Below are 18,133 nucleotides of genomic sequence, written 5' to 3' on the forward strand. Positions count from 1 at the left end.
CATCAAGGTGAAGTTACATATTACTCAATAAAGGTGAAGTCTATGTTGCAGTAGGGAACAAAAATGTTTGGTTCTTTTTTAAGTCATTTGGTGTGTCACAGAAAGGCTGGGACATTAAAAGCCAGAAAATGTTTGGTATGCCCTGTAACAAAATTCTGTGCCAGCTTTCACTAAAGCTTAGCAGGTCTATTGTCAAGATTCTATATATGGAACATAAAATATGAGAAAGCTCAACAGTTTTTCAAGAAATATCTGTGTTTTGGTGCATACACAGAACCTACAAATAACCACTATTTCCTACAATGTTTCATACAAAAACAAAGAAGTTCTAGTTTTTTTTCACAGGAAATGCCTCTAGCTGGTACCCATTCTGTCTACTGTTTATTGTCCAGGTGCACTTGAGAGTGAGACTACAGTAGTTAAGTATGGCCCATTTTTCAAGGTAATTCCAATTCACCCTCTCAGACATTTTGGAGTAATATAAATCCAAGTGCATCTTATGCACTGGCAATACATCCACGATCAAAAAATCAATTACATGTTTCTTATTATGAGCACCTCTATGAAAATCTGTAAACATTCCAATATTCCCTGACAAATGTCATAACTTTCTCAACTTTCTTTAATTCAGACTCTAGTCTTTACTTGATTCTAAAATCCTCCTTTAGCCTTAGCTAGAAATATGCCATATATTTGGAAATATTGTTTATACTGTTGATCTGAGGTCATCTTTTAACCTCTCCTAGGATTGCCCTAGATTTGAAATCAATTGTAATCATAATTATTGCCTCAAACATATAGTACATGAACACATGTTCCTACTGGCAACTTTTAAGGATGGTACCATTTAAGAGTTTTAGGCATTAAAATTAAAAAAAGTGTATGAACTAATGATTAATATTCTTGGAATTACAAATTGGGACTTGTACAAATAACAAATAAAAAATTGCCGGTGTAATGACCTTCTGAATCAAGCTAGTCTCTTTTAAGGCATTTTAATAAAATTCAGAATTGGCATTTTTCGTAAGAATTTTTTCTCTCTCAAAACAGACTCATAGAGTGAGTGAAATAACATGATGGCATTATGGAGCATTTTTAAAAAGTTTGTCATCTAGCCTGAGGATATTGTTGAATTGCATATCAAATGTCTACAGTCTGGTATGCTTAGCAGTCTTCAATATCTATGTAAATACTGTATATAGGATTTTGTGATGCCTTCTGATCTTCATTCCTGTTGGAATTCAAAGGCAACATAAGTTAAGTAAGTCTGGGATCAAAGGAGATTTGTGATATCATAATATAATGCACAATGCATACAGTACAGTGTGTTTGGTTTAATTAATTGGAATGTTAAACATACTGTATGTCATAATTAAAATATTGTATATGTTGAACTGTATTGTCAGGCCAACAAATACTACAGTAGCCAAAGAGTGTTTTTTGTTGTACCTGTAAGTCCATGCATCGTTTCTCTGAGATCAAGAGTGCAAAGTGAGCCATTGTGTGTTTTGTTTTTTTTTCATAGGTGAGGTAAGATCTTCAAAAAGAAACAAATAAAAAAGGGTTTTATCTCAGATGGGCGTGCTTCAGAGGGAGACATGCCTTTTTTGAATTACGAAGTACTGTACCATACAGAACATAGACATGAAACTAGCAGATAAAGAGATAAAAACAATGCTCCCTGCTCTATGGATATAAAACACATTTTTTTTCTGGTCAGTAAATAGCACATCTCACTACATCTCTAAGTATTATAAAACATTATTAAACTAAGTTTAAAAGGTCAATCTTAGCCTTCTACTAACATAATTATTATGTTTGTTCCTAAGGTACTAGAATTTTGGAAGTTCTGTTTAGGAATAGTTAAGGTACGTTTGCAGAATTGTTAGGAAGATTTCAAATTCCTCCTCACTAGACACAAGCCCCTTCTTGTACCTTTTGGCATCAATGTATGCCTGCCTGAAAATCACCCAACCATTCAGATTCATCTCTTGCTGTATTCTCCAGTTGTAGAGAGAATCGTTTAGGGATGATTCTGACTTCATCCATAATCCCACAGATGTCAGCTTCGCCCTATGTCTGAATCTGCGGTTCCTCTTGTACTGAGCATGACTGCTAATGCAAGAACAGTGACAGGAACACTATACTGTAAAAAGGCATCCTGGGGGGCGTCCTGGCCAAATTTCCCATTGGCCTTTACCAATCATGGCCACCTAGTAATCTCCATCTATGAACTGGCTTCATCACTCTGTTCTCCTCCCCACTAAGAGCTGATGTGTGGTGACCATACTGGCGCACTATGGCTGCTGTCGCATCATCCAGGTGGGTGCTGCACATTGGTGATGGAGGGGTGTCCCCATTACCTGCAAAGTGTTTTGATTGGAGTGTCCAGAAAGGTGCTATGTAAGTGTTATCAATTGTTATTTCTTTAATACATCATCAGCAGAGTAAAACTAACCCGTCTCACAATGTTCCACATCCAGCTCATGTTCCCTTTCAGTGGATGACCAATCCATTGCTTGGCATGAGAAATGTCTCCTTTCATTAACACCTACTGACTTGTATTTGATTACCTCGAGATCATAGAATGCAAACAGTAAATGGGTTCTATATTAAGGCAAACAGCATAACCGATAGAGAAATATTGGAATTAATGAGATCTGACTGAAGAAAATGGTCTAAGCTGTGAAAAGTTTTCATAGAGCTTTAAAATTATTTTTTAAACATTGTTGCACTTACTATCTGACCCTAGGACTCTCATGTCTGACAGAACAAGTGACATGCAAGAAAATATAAAGTGTACAATACAATGTGCAAACTGCCAAATGCAATCCCTGAAAAATCCATTGTGAGTATTCAATATGAGGTCTTTCTGTCTGATCTGTGATCCAGAAGGAAGCTAACACAGGTGTGTGACTTCCTGTCAAAATCAAAAAAGAGGAAAAGCATTACGCAAGTCTTGCTATAATATGACATACAAGATGTATAGCGCAGTTCAATTATCTGATCGCCAAAATGTCTAGTCATAGCAAGCAAATTAATATTGTTTTAGCATATTAGTACAGTATGAGTCAGTGGTTTCATAGTACTGCAGGAGATTTTACTTTTCACAAACAGTTCAAATGCTTCCCACAGAGACCTGATTAATAAATAGAAAAACCACCCTCGCTTACATTAACCAAACCAGAAGCTCTAATTAGAACCTTAAGAGTTATAACTATAATTCAAAAAGATCTTTAAGTTTAAGAAAAATAATAAATACCATGCCTGGAAACAGAAGAATGCAGCAAGATAACAGCTGCAAATTATTGGTATTGATTTACGAGCGTCTTTCTCATTAATAGCAAGAGACTTTTCTAAATCCTGTGGCATTCTTTAAAAATACAGATGATGTCTGTTGCCGTCACTAATTATAGGGTGAATATTTTTATGTACTTGATATGATGATTTTCAAACAAAGAGGCAGCAAAGTCACTCCAATAGAGTTATCGTTTAAGACTTCAATGAATAAAAGCTTTTCCTTTCAGCAAAAGCAAACGCATGACCAATGGACAAAAGTGAAGCACCTTGATACACATTTCTTTTCTACTGTAAATAATGACCTCTCCTTTAATTTTCAGAACAAATGCAGACTGCATGTAGAGAATGTACAGCTGCACATTTTCAAAGCAGCTGCACATTTTCCCTTTACAGATATATCCATGTTTACTATCCATGAATGCTAAGTAAGGACTTTTTCCTCTGATGGCACTGGCTTCTCGAACTTCCTGTTTTCCCAGAGTTTGAGAAACTATATATGTTTACAATAGGACTGTTTGGCTTAATTCACCAAATGCTTTTTTAAAACAGCAAGAGTTTTGTGGTCACATATCAAAATCACAAAGAAATGGAGGTCAGACAACCATATCAACTCATACTGGAATCCATACTGGAATTCGCACATATATCCTGTTAGCGCTAAAATCCCATTTATAAAGTTTTGACCAAAGACCAAATTTTGAATAGGAGCAGTTCCATGCTTCTGAAATTGGTTTATAACCTGCATCATGTATGTATAAACATTATAGTAACACCTTTACAGAAATTTTGCAAAGTTTTGTTTGTTAATTAAATTAGCCAATTCAAACAATGCTGCAGCTGATAAGAAGACGATGTCTGAAAGATTTTCCAATACCGTATGTAGGTTTAGGAGACTATCTTGCAACCTCAATTATTGTTTCATATGTAATGGCTTTTTTGTCTAACTAAACCTCCTGGGTACAAATCTTCTTAGCTGCCTGCTCTTTGAACATGTGTAGTTTCAGAAGTGGGAAAAACTCCTTACAATCTGTATTGGTTAACGTAGAAGCCTAAGAAAGAGTGGTGGCAGTAATTAAGTTACAGTAAATGCTATGATAAAACAAAGCAAAACAAGAGATGCCAAATTACATCTAACTAATCTCATAACCTACTACCCAACACCATCTTCTTTTAAAAATAAGAACTTTTGTAAACTTTGAACTTTATTTGTTTTATCATCCTGGGCTAGTTAATCTGTAATCTGCCAGCATTACTTTACTCACTCACTTGTGCACTGCACAAACTTGACAGAGGTCTGGCATAATTAGTGCCACATTTGTGAGGTTGTAAGTGGTTGTTTATCATGATTATATTGTAGAAGATGAGCCTTTTAAATTGAAATCACACACATCATTGACAGAGCCAAATGTTTCCTTACCCAAGAGCCTTTTTCCGGGAAGCACTGGCAAACAGAGCAGTCTCTCCCAGCACAGGGGCCAACGTGGTCAAAACTACCCTGAAAGTAAGAAGACAAAGCAACATTAATTTGAAACAGATAAGATTAGTTTTTGCCATAAAGAATACCACTCAGAAGGATGTTGTCAGAGTGTACTGTAGTTCAAGGAAACCGTATTATGATACAACGTACTTTAGGTCACCTTGTTTCTGTTCATGGTCATCTTCGTTGTAATTAATTATAAAAATATATCACAGTGAAACTTCTTCCTTGTATATTCCTATTGATACAAGTTATTTATATTGTATGTGGAACAGGGGGATCACATGACTGGTATGCTCTGAGTCCTGTTGGAAACAGACAGTTCAGTTCATTTAGTTTGTTATTCCATGATTTTATAGTGTTGTGATTGGTCTGCTGCAGTGCAACAGCAGTAGCCTGTAAAAGTCAAGATGGCAACAGTGAGCTCATTGCGATAGGTGCAGACTTTAACGTTGAGATGTAAAAAACTGGTATAAAAACTGCACAAAGTTCTGTGAGCAAAAGGAACAAAAGAAAAGGCTCTGAATACTTGTGCAGTGAAGTGGGAGAGTGTAAAACAGAAGGTGATATAGCTGTAAAATGGTATAAATCATATTGCAATAATTTCCTCATAGGAGAGCTCTCAGAGCAATCAGGAAGAATATTGGTATATTGCTGAATAATGCTGGTATATTGACAGACAACTAATTTCGCAAGACACTGGAAAACTCAAATTGAGTGATGGTGTTTTTTTCCAATTCTTCCCTTCCACGGGACACCCTACCACAACAGCAATTGTTTATCATCACCTGAGGGAAAAAGGAAATGAAAAAGCTGACTCAAAACAATGTGAGGTGAAAATAGGATTCCAGTTCACAATAACTACTGTAAACTCCAAACTCCATTGCCCCGTGCAAAAAAAAAAGAAAAATGCTTGCGCACACTATCCATTTGATTGTGACTTACAGGTACAACAAAAAACACTCTTTGGCTACTGTAGTATTTGTTGGCCTGACAAATACTTTCTTATACAGTTAAACAAGGAAGAGTGGCCATCTTAAAATATGCTGATATTGTAAATACACAGTTTTGGCTCTAGATACCTGATTTAATGATGTTACATTATTAACTTTAATCTGCTTCTGTATTAAGACATGTGATACATCTATTGGTTTACTGCATTTCAAAGCTTTCTAGAAATCCTCTAATTCTCTGATTTCAGTTAGACCAACAGACATATCTTTTTAGGATTTCATTTTACATTCCATAGGATAGAAGAATGTAAATATTGGCACTGGAATGCAGATCACAGGGAGGTTTAAGGTGAGAGCTTTTAAAAGATAAAGATCGTAACTTTTTTTTAAGAAAGTGCATATTTTTAAAGGGTTTTCTCTTGGTTTTCTAAATGATTTTTTGGCTCAGGAGCTTGTCATAGTGACACATATAGATGCAATTATCCATAACACGTTCATTTTAAAGGAGAAATGTAGCGCTGATATTAATTAATAAAAGGATTTAAAATGTGATATAAAGGTAATAAAAGGTCAAACAAATTTCATAATGGTAGTTAATAAAATGTAAAACATATGATACATAAAATACTGTACCAACACAACTGGTGAAGCTTCAATCACAATTCTGCAATTCATCATGAGACGATTTTATCTGATATGTGGAGGCACTCTGTTCATTTTCAGATATTTGTGTAAGATTTGTCAGTACGAGTTACATATAAGGAACATTAAGCAGCTTGTCTTATGAACAGAAGTTACAGGACCACCTGTTTTAACTGTCCAGAAGCCCACATTACATCAAACATCAGAGACAATCATGACAACTCTAAGTCATGACACCTTCCGAGAGACTTCTCACTGTCGGTTTCATCCACTTTGCTTCTGCAACACAGAGATAGAACAAGAGCTGGCGCATTACATCTTTTTTTAACCCACTGTGTGGGGGCTTTCCTCAAGTGGGATCCACTTCCTAGGACTTACACTGACTGATCCTATTCTGGTAAATTACCCACAATCCCTCAGATCAGGAACTGCAATCCTGCCTGTACAACATAGACCGAGAATGTTTATACCTGTATGTCATTTATATCTACAGTCTGTTTCAAATCCACTATATACTTTAGCTGGACATTCTACTGAATGTGCACATACACATCTGTCAGTGAATACTTGCTTTTGGAATCCATGGTGTAAAAGTGAATTGGCCATGCACAAAGTTTACTTGAACAAAATCACTTGGTTTGAGAAGCAGTTCACACTGGGGGCACACCTCATTAACTGAGAAACCTTGTTTCAGGGATCAGGCATTCCTTCATCCTTCACAAGGATATGGTTTAATAAGCATTAATTAATAATTAATGAGGGATTACCCTAATTATTAACTTTTATTTACAATGAATGTCGCTATTAAAAAAAATGCAATTTTTTTTCAAGGGAGCCCTGAGCATTTACCAAACCCCTTGCAAAGTGCAGATTGATTTGATCCAGATCAAATTGGAGCATCAGGGCCACAGACCTCCATATGCACAATTTACAGGCTCCTTTGCTGGGGAAGCCATTGGAGGAACCCAAAGCCAAGTACTTCTACAACAGCAGGATGTCAAAAACAAGAGATGTTCAATAGAACTGACATAATCAAACAATAAACTATTACCAACTTTAAGCACAAACAATTAATCAAATCACAATTATTATTTAGTAATCTTTTTATATTTAATTATGCTTATGATGTACACCAGATACATATACTGTAGCAATCAAAGCACAGAGTCAAAAGTAATTTTCAAGTCGGACAAATTTTTATTTTCAGACATGCCAACATAAGTATAGTGCTGTTTAAACCATGGAAAGTCTGGACCAACTGTCTCCACTCACTCGCCAGTCACTGTTCATGTGATTATCCTTTCAACACAATCAAGAATGTAGCTGTATTCTTTAAGATGCTGTTATTATATACAATTGAACTAGCTATGAACCTGAATGTGTACTTTTGTACTACAATTAACTCTGATTCCCTGCCTCCAATTTCAAACCCCTTAAAATATACATTTATGGTACTTAGCCCTTCACAGCTATAGATACAATAATTATATGAACTGTGATACCTCAAAGGTTTTCTTCATCTATTCACTGTTTCTAAATATTTTTTCCAACTAACACTTCAGGCACATTCTAGTAAAACCAAACCTAACTGCCAGATTGCAAACAACAATTATACACTAATGCTTTCCTTATCTAGTGATAATACCCTCTTTATCCACAGATAAAAACACGCTTTGAACAGGAATGTTTCTCTAGTTTTCCAAAATCACTGTTATGTTAATGTATCACTGTATTTCCATTATTTTGGGGAATTCCTTTGAGCACATAAATCACTGTGGAATTTGTTTTGGCTAATCTGCAGTGCAAAAACCACTTAAGAGAATTACACAAATTAAAAAAAAACAGTTAATACTAAGTCTACATACAAACCAACTGATTTAACAAAAGTGTTTCAAACTCTACATAGATAGCACCCTTGGCCTGGAATTCAACCCAGGGCACCAGTGCTACGAGGCCGCAATGCTAACTACTGCACCACCATGCTACCCCTATTCATAATTTATACAGGTATTCAAACATGCCTAATGAAGTCAGTAGTTCTTCACATGGCACTACAGTACAACGTAGCTGTTAAATGTACAAAAAACTTCACACTCCATTTATGTACAGTTTGGTTTTATTAAAAAGATAAACATCTGATTTGAGATACTGATGAAATGTTCTTGACATCGTTTCAGTTACTCTAACACCTTATTAGGTATGATGATTGCTTAATTGATCACTGTAGGACTCTTACTGTAAGTAAGCGACTTAGACTCTTGTCTAAGCAGCAAATGACTTCATTAGTGAGAGTTGTTTGGGTACAAGGGACGAGGTGACTTCACTTGCTCAATGTCATGCCTGGTGAAAATCAATAAAGACTAACATGGAAAGGAATCTATATTATCAAGACAACAACATTTACATGTTATCAGTATAATGGAGGGTGATTTAAAGCAGTGCTCAGTTACTTGCTGTCCGGTGTGATAACAGATAGTAAATTATAACTTCTGAACTACTTACTTCTAACTGTAAGACATTATAGCCCAACACAGTAAATCAATGACAGACCATGCTCTCCAAGATTGGCAAATCAGAAAAGACAGGACCTCATAAAAGGTTTAAATTAAAATGTCCTCCAAAAAAGCCATAGGAATCTAAGGAAATGTATGGACATGGATCAAGAATTAGTTAACAAACAAAAGAGCCCATCATCTTAAAGGACATGGGATTCAGAATTTCAGAATTAAAGTCTTTTTGGGTACAAGAAGTCTCCACCATCTTTGCCTACACATGTTTGGCTCTTTTATTTCCGACTTTCTCGGCTAATTCAATCTTGACAAGTTCCTGCCGATGATAAGCAGCCCATAACCATTATGCTACCGGTGCCATGCACGACAGTAGGAATGAGAAGAGTGCTGCACCAAAAAATACAATCTTGTCCTTTTTGACCAGAATTATTTTGACCACATGATTGCAGTATCTATTAAATACATTGCTGCTGCCTAGAGATGTGTTTTCAAGTGCATGTGATATTTTCGAACCATGGGCCTTTTTTGAGGTATCCACCATTGAACTGGAATTATTTCAAAGTCACTGTTGGTATCCCTCACCAGTTTCCTCCTTGCCCAGCTGCTCAGCTTGGAGGGACAGCCTGATATAGGCAGTTTCTTAGGGGTACGATGCCTCTTCTTTTTCTTGACGATTGAAGAGTCTGTGCTGCTGTGTTCCCAGAGATATTCAGAGACTTTAGTATGTCATTTTTCCCTTCTCCTGACCTGTGCTTTTCAATAACTTTATCCCCGACTTGCCCTGAAATCTGCTTAGTCTTCATGGTTGACTCTTTTCTTGAAATTCTTTTAATGACCAAGGAACCTCATAGAAATGGCTGTGTTATGAAATCATGTGAACCACTATTATTGTACTCAGACAGAGGCCACTGAAATAATTGCGTCACTTGTTAAGGTAATTCTGTGCTCATGCTTTAAATTGATTTAGTTTGTCACAGGAATGAGTTTAAATACTTATGCAATCATGACCTTTCCATGTTTTCCTTTGTGTTGATTATCTAAAGACATCTTTGATGGCAACTGCAGGACATGACATTGAACATTATCTATCTTTCTGCACTTCCTGTGGTCTCAACCTGATGTGACAATATCTCAGCAGGACAGCAAACATGCTTATGATGCTCATTCTAACAGGATGAGAATATTAAAGATACAGTATGCTGTGGATGTCCTACTTGTGAAACATGAGCTTCACTGAACATATGTGGGATGAACTACGATATCATGTGGTACCTAGGGTTCAGATACCATTGAAAATGTTTCCTATAAGAGGACAGGGGACAGAATACTACCAGACAGTTTTTACAATCTGGCGTAAATCATGCATTGTACAGTAGGTGTACAGCTTGTATGACTTCCAACACAAATAACACTTTCTAATGCTTACTGATCTGAAATACTCAGGAGTTCTGAAACTCTACAGTAATTCAAAACTGATAGTGCTCAATACTATACTGCACTCTATTCTAAAAAACTGTTGTATAGCTGCAACTGAGTAGTGTTTCTGATCTTTGATCTCTGCATTGCAATTTATTAATGACAGTGGTCTACAGTGTAATGTACTTCACTGCATGTAGTATTTGCACAGATCGTGTTATATATAGAACAGTCTGTCAATATGAGTAATTGAATTCACTAGCTGCACATACATTAAAAATGTGGTTCATAATTTGTTAAAAATAAAGTTAAAAAATAGATCAAAGTATAAAGGATGTAAAAAAATAGATCAAAGTACTTAAGGATATTAAGTAGTAAGGACTCATTATTTGTGCTGGGCATACTTGACCAAAGACACAATGGTGTCACAAAGGAATTACCTTATTCTGTACAATAATGGAAAACATAAATTAATTAAGCCTTCAGACCCTCTCAGACCCTTTAGACCAAACCATAATGGTAATTTTTTCAGTATCTGCAATTGTATCAGCACTTTTAGAAAGAGACCAAGGAACCTGATCTAAATGTCCATCTGAATCAAATTAGACAGATTTGTATCCTGGCATACAATAAGAGCACAGTGTCAGCGCTGTATCAAGGTACAGTATAATAAGCTGTAGAAAAGAAACGACAGACTATATCAAGAAAAAATGGGAAATGGAACTGAACATTGCCATCACTAATGAGGAATGGAAGAATATATGCAAAACACAACACAGTTCCCTCAAACTCAAAAATTGGTGGGAGTTTTCCTGGAAAAACATAACTTGATTTTTTACAAACCCCGAAATTAAATCATCTCAGCTTGGTTTGCCACAACCATGTTGGAGAGATTGTGGTAAAGGAAAGCTGATGATTCCCATACAGTATTTATTCCCAGAATTCAGTCCTATTGGGAAGCAGTGTGGTCTCTTATCCAAGACATACTGTATTATGTTTAGAAATACCAAAATCAGGTTCATTTGTGTACGGTATATTAGTACTCTACCTGAGGTTGAGGGATGGGATAAATACTGGCTTAAGGTATTTTTGGCAGAAAGCATGAAAGCTAAAACACATACTGTAAATGGCCCCAAAGAGATCCCCCAACCAAAGAAAACTGGATTGTTATTGTTATTGAGATGGAAAAACTCGGTCGAGACTCAAATAAGAGGTCATTGAGAGATATTTAGAGAGGTGATTAATGTATGTTTACTATCCAATACTAGTGCAAATGAAACCAAAAGCATTTAATCGATATTCAAATTCCATATACCTTTTCTAACACATACATGTATACCATAAGTAGAGAGATAAGTGTCTTTTGACAAAGTGTAAATATGAATTATATATATAAATATGAATGAACTTCAAGTTGATGAAACTACATTACTAGGAAAGAAAAATTGCTTTTAAAAACTTAATGTGGCAGCTGAAGAAGTTGGAGAATTATATAAAATGATATAAGTCGGCAGAATCCCCTTGCAATTATCCTCACTTACAGTATGTGAAGATAGGCATCGGAACTACTGTTCTGAACCACAATTTAGCAATTACAGCCATAACATTTTTATTTCATGGCTAAAGCCATAGAATATACAGTAAGTGTTTAAATAATGCATAACTACCAAGTGAATTTTCTGATATATCGTCTGTTTGAGCAAAAATAAACAGAGGCAAGCCATGCATTATTTTTTAAGTTGCAGCAATTAGATTCTGAGTTACTCTAAACATCGGTTTGTGCAAGATATGATGTGAAAATATAGTGCAGAAGGAAACCAAAGTAGACCACCTTCAGGCTGATCTTGCTGAGCAGGTGAGGCTGGAATTTAACCATGTACAACTTTGCTATAATTTAACTCATAAAATTACAGCATTGAGCTCAGCATTTCAAAATACACTGAAACCACTAACATCAATTATCGTCAGCTTAGCTGAATAAAAACAGTAGTTTGAGAAGACTTCTTCAATTACTAGCATCATCACATTACAGTATGTTCATGGTAAAAGCTTTACTGTAGAAGATTTGCAGGGTTACATTCTGAGTTATCATGTTTCATACTGTATATTTGGACCATATCAAAGTACTATGTCTAACCTGATCTTTGTGTCATCACATATGATTTATAGGTAATTTTACTTATTAATCATATGTGCTGTGAGTTTTTAACAGACATTTTTGTTTCCAGAAATATCAATTTTCTTACTGTTTCATCCAATATAGAGTAGGCTTGTCGGGGAAACCTATCCAGGAAAGCAATGGACACAAGGCAGGATATGCCATGGATGGATGGCCATGGATGCTCATCCATCACAAAGTAGACACACAGACACATACAGTACACACACACACCAGGGCCAAGTTACCCTAAAGGCAATTACCTACCATCTTCCAATATGTCCTTGGACTGTGGGTGAAACTGGTACACCCCACAGGAAACACATACAAACAGCCAGCAGCCATCTCACAACTGGCAACCCACTGAAGCTAACCAGGTATGAGCTTGGTCAGTACCTGGAAAGACCTCCTGGGAAAAACTAAGGTTGCTGCTGGAAGAGGTGTTAGTGGAGCCAGTAGGGGGTGCTCACCCTGCAATCTATGTGGGTCCTAATGCCCCAATATAGTAATGGGGACACTATACTATAAAAAGGCGCCGTTCTTCAGATCAGACGTAAAACTGAGGTCCTCTCTTTGGACAAACGCTCTGTTGTCATTAAAAATCCCAGTGCTTTTACCAATCATGACCTCCTAATAATCCCCATCTATGAGTTAGCTTCATTGCTCTGTTCTCCTCCCCACTGATAGCTGATGTGTGATAGCTGCTGTAGCATCATCCAGGTGGTGGAGGGGAGTCCCCATTACCTGTAAAGTGCTTTGAGTGCAGTGTCCAGAAAAGAGCTATATTAATGTAAGTAATTATTATTATTAAACACAATCTTGGCTATTGTAATGGAATGAACCTTAGTGATTTTTTGCTCCACAAGTAATTGAAACAACCTGTATATTTTATTTTGCTTGTGTTTTCAATGCTATATAAATATACTTTTTTTGTGGGATTAATGCACATAAACATAGGATCTGTGCTTCTCACAGGACTTTTTTGGTAGCTTTCTTTCTTTTCTACATAAAAACAATTATGGTGAATTAAGGTTTAATTTGAAATCCAGCTTCCTGCAGAAAATACATCAAGAAAGTACAGGGTTGTTTGGCGTCATTATAATAATTTCTCATGTGGAGTTAAGTTTAGTATTATTAATCCAGCTATGTGCCCTTGTCATGTGGAAGACACACAGAATATCTGTTTTATTTTACTCCATTTCTCACTTGGACCCAATGCAATAATGTCTCAAAAATCAGTTGTTGCACAAAGTGAACAGAACATAGACTGCTGTCATGTGTAAACAGGATTCAGGGATCAAGAGAATGACATATTTTCACTATTGTTTAAGGTACTCTGCAATACAGTACAACTGTATAAGGTCCTGTTGAGAATCTGTTTGAACATAAAACCCATTCATAGGAGAACTTACATAGCGGCAGGGAATTCTGCATAAATGCAGTTTACTTTATTGTTAATTTTTTATTCTGCACAAAATGTTGTTGCACATATACTGATATTATGAAGTCATACTATCAAAAGCTGTAAAGATGAAATAAATCTTGACTTTTGCAGATACTGACAGCCTTACCTCAGTTAAGTCATATAGAACTTTTATGATGACCTCCAAGAGAGAATTTGTAATCCAGAAACTTCCAAATGATAATATTAACAATGTGAATAATCGGTGCATCTTTTTCTTTCAAATGCACAGGGGCTTTTGTCAGCTGCTGCTGTATACTGTATACGCATACTGGTCCTCAGCAAGTTTGTGTGGATGCGTGCCTGAGATGTCTTTAAGATCCCAACAAAACTGTAAACACCTGGTCAGTGTTCACTTTTATCTTCTTTTTGCTGCCAGAGGGTATGATTTCACTATATGGCCATAGAAAATGACACCCCCTGCCCCTCAACATACTCCCAGACAGACTTGCTTGAGGCACTTGGTCTGGAAAATTGCCACTGTCCTACTCTTAAAGCTTCACATCTTGGATTTGAACTTACACCCTCATTCAGATTGCCAGCCTACCACATGCATGCACAGGAAAGTGTTTTGTGAAAGTGGATTGTTTACATTGCTACCCCAGATCTGTTTCCCATTCCCTTAGGCTCTAAGCAATCAGGATATAGTGTACTCACTTTAATAGCTGATCCGGTGCAGTTTTTGGTTTATCCTGCCATGAAAGTAACAGTGGACATTTTCTTTAAATAAATCCTTAATAATTAAAGAAACAAGGTGTAAATAAAAAGGACCTGGGAGCGGTTCTTAACTAGTGAGAAACAAGGGTTCACTGTATTTGCTGTTCTGGTGGGACACTAACCAGAAGAACTGTATATTCTGCTGCATTTCTAGCATTAACAAGTAGCAAGGTGAAGCATTAAGTGGTCGTTGTTATACGTTTGTGGCATAAAAACAAATAGAAGATATAAGCCCTTCAATACTGCACACAGCATTAAACTTTGATTGTTTCTGCATGACTAATTTAGATACTTACTTTATGCAGAGAAGTCAATTGAGAACAAATTCTCATTTGTACCCAAAACCTGGAGCAATCCAGTTGAAGTATTTTGTTCAGTAGTAAAACAAGAGGGTTTCTCATGGGATTTTAACTCAAACCCCTCTTCATCAGTTCTACTTTCACTAATGTTGCAATTTATTCATTTGGTTAATTTTAATTTGGTTACAATTTAGACACTATTTCATTAAATAGTGAAGATTTTCTGAAAAATGTCTTTCCTTAATCCCTACTCACATGTTCATACAGTATGTATAGTGTCACTCATACAGTATGTGTTTGGCATTGGATTGACACTAAAATAAAGATCCTGCAGACTTGATTGGCCAAGTCACTACTTGTTATCTTTCAATGTTTCACTTTGTTTTAGGAAACTAGGTTGCTTTAGGTAACTAATTTTAAATAAATCAGATATGAGAGGAGATATTTAAATGTTAGTGTCTGATACTATAAAATAATGATTTTATATATTCTGAAAAATGCTTCATGCATAGCAATGCTGGTAGTGTACTGTAGTTGTCAGCTTACATTCCAAATTTACATGCATTTGTCTTTCATTAAGACGTAGTCTCATTATGTAATACTCTTGACAAAATGTGGGCAGGGTTATAAAGGTAATATATTCTGGGCCAAGAGTTTTGATAAGCCTGTAGCAGCTATAACTCTGCCTGCCAAAGTTGTCATTTTTCTGTCCTGCTTCCAGGATGAAACTACATTTCAGGAAAGGCAAAGAGGAAGATGATTAGCTCACTTCCTGTGTGATGAGCCTCAGCTGTTAGTGTGTACCATGATTCTCAGGATAGAACAGTGTGACAAGGCCAGTTCTACTGGTAATAGTGTGTAAAACTGACGATCATTCAAACTATTAGCCTGAGAATATGTAAGTGTAGCTAGGGTTCCACAGGTGTAGTTAAGTTTTAATAGTAGGCTTTTGAACCTGACATGTGCTGGAATATGTCTTCAGAAATTTTACATTAGGAACATTAGGAAGAAATTGTTCGGGGCTGATTTCTCATCTCATGCCAAAGACTTTGGCCACCGGGTTACTCGGCACCAGAAACTATCGCAACACATACTGTAGTTAAATTTGATGACAAAATGAATGTTGTCCCATTATGCTACTATCACTGATACAGCTGCTGGGTTATGGAGTAAAAAAAGTCCATTTCTGGTTTACATGACATTTTAAAATTATTTTGGTGCAAGAAACTGAGATGTCCAATATTATAATATATAGGGGGATATACAGTACAGTACATGATTAACCTTGCCTGTTAAGTTGTCTTGTTTAAATGCTGTGCTATTCCTTTACTGAGAGCAAGGTAAGAGATATGAGCAGGCTGTGGCACTGAGCCCTTGTTATGGGGGAGGTTTTTCAAGCGCATGGAAATCCCAGGAACTAACATTAAGAATTTGAGTCTAAAATATTCCTGAGAGATGCACCTAGCATTTGCTGATAGGATAGCAGTGTTACCCACCCATAGACTGACCTTGTCATCTTGTCAAGTTTTTTCTGACTGCTCTCAGAAGCTAAGTAAGGCTGGGCCTGGGCAGTACTGGGGTGAGGGAACAAAGAACAAAATCTTCTTTCATTACAAAATGATAGGTGCTTATCTGTGATGATTTAAACCACGCTGATTACAGTAACAGAGCATTTGATGTTTTATTAGATTCTTAAATTGGGTTCTCATCATATCTACACCCCATAAATTACAAGTTATTGGAGTTTCTGTAGTGTGTAAAATTGTTATCTTCATCTCTGTATAGAGATTGTGGTTATCTCACTATGTGACTAAATGGGAGCACTTACTTGATGATTGTGTTTCACAGAGCATCATGTTACCCCTTATAGTAGTCTCTAGGTACATTTTTTATAGCATTTTCCAGCATTTAGTATGGTTTTATAATAGTTTTGTTGCAGTTTTCTATGTCTTCACTGTTCTTTACCATAGTTGATATGAGGAATATCAAAAGTACCCCAAGAATAGTAAAAACTCCATTTATAATATCCGCCATCCATTTTCTAACCACTTTACCCAATACAGAGTAGTGAAGGAGCCAAAGCCTATCCTAGCAAAAGGCACAAGGCAGGGTACACACTGGGCAGACACAAACACACATGTTCACATTCACACTGGGCCAATTTTCCTAGAAACCTATTTAACTACTAGTATATCCTTGGAATGTAGCAGGAACCTGGAGCCCCCAAAGGAAACTCACACAAGCACAGGGAGAACATATGAATTCCGCACAGATAGCACAGCAGGAATTGAACCTAGTTACTAGACAGCAATGATAACCACTGCGCCACTAACGTAATTACAATATTATTCATTTTAATTATAAATCTATTTATAATAGACTTTACAAATATACTATAAGCCTCGGTATTCCCATTGTCCAGTGTAGAAAAGCCTAGAATGCATTGTCTATGCTTCTAAAATGTTTTTGTGCACATGCAGAATAATAGTTTGTTCATTAGCACCTCTATTAAGAAGATGTATACATTCATAATTTCTTACTTCTCCTCTCTTGCTTCTCTGAAGAAATCAATTTAAGTTAAGTGTTTAGGATGAGCAATGGACTAATTCTGTGAAATGACTGCATTTAAGAAAACTGAAAAGACAATACTTAAGGAATACAGACTGACTTCAGTCTGGCTACAGATAGTAATTATTATGAGAATAATAATCAGGATTAATATATCACATTTTACTGAAAACACTAGAGAAACCTTTAGATCTAAGGAAGCTGTTGCAAGGAAATCTCTTCTTTTTTGGTTAAAAGTCACACAATTGCCTAGCTGAGAAGCTTGTCAAAGGACAAACAAAGTGGAGTCTCTTCTTTTAATTTCCACATGTGATCAAAAGACCCTTCGGGCCACTTATAATGTACCTGGGAGAATTACATAGCACTAAATAAATGTTAACGATCATGTGTTTGTTCCCATCAATGTTCATATGATTTGGACACTTTTTACAAAGTTGTGCATCAGGCATACTTAAGTGTATAGTACATGACAGAGCAAGCAAGATACTCACCCCATTCACATTCTGTCGTGCAATAATTAAGATCAAAGCCCACCTGTTAAAATAATTTAAAAACATTACTGATCTCACATATTCTCATATAATTAACATGAATCTCAGAGCATGTTTTTTTGTGATTTTTTTTCTATTCT

General features: G+C 36.2%; 1 protein-coding gene across 4 annotated transcripts in view; it reads right to left on the reverse strand.

The window, feature by feature from the left end:
- col4a4 (collagen, type IV, alpha 4) overlaps positions 1 to 18,133 on the reverse strand; it is a 72,921-nt gene that overhangs the window by 51,738 nt on the left and 3,050 nt on the right. For all 4 annotated transcript variants that reach the window (XM_088610914.1, XM_088610884.1, XM_088610895.1 and 1 more), the window contains exons 3-4: positions 17,994 to 18,036; positions 4,718 to 4,795 (exon numbers count right to left, since the gene is read on the reverse strand). In XM_088610914.1, coding sequence (XP_088467040.1) covers positions 4,718 to 4,795; positions 17,994 to 18,036 — 121 coding nt within the window. The remainder of the gene's footprint in view (positions 1 to 4,717; positions 4,796 to 17,993; positions 18,037 to 18,133) is intronic.

This window comes from Lepisosteus platostomus, chromosome 2 (genome assembly GCF_059453375.1).
Source record: "Lepisosteus platostomus isolate fLepPlt1 chromosome 2, fLepPlt1.hap1, whole genome shotgun sequence".
In the NCBI taxonomy this organism is placed as follows: domain Eukaryota; kingdom Metazoa; phylum Chordata; class Actinopteri; order Semionotiformes; family Lepisosteidae; genus Lepisosteus; species Lepisosteus platostomus.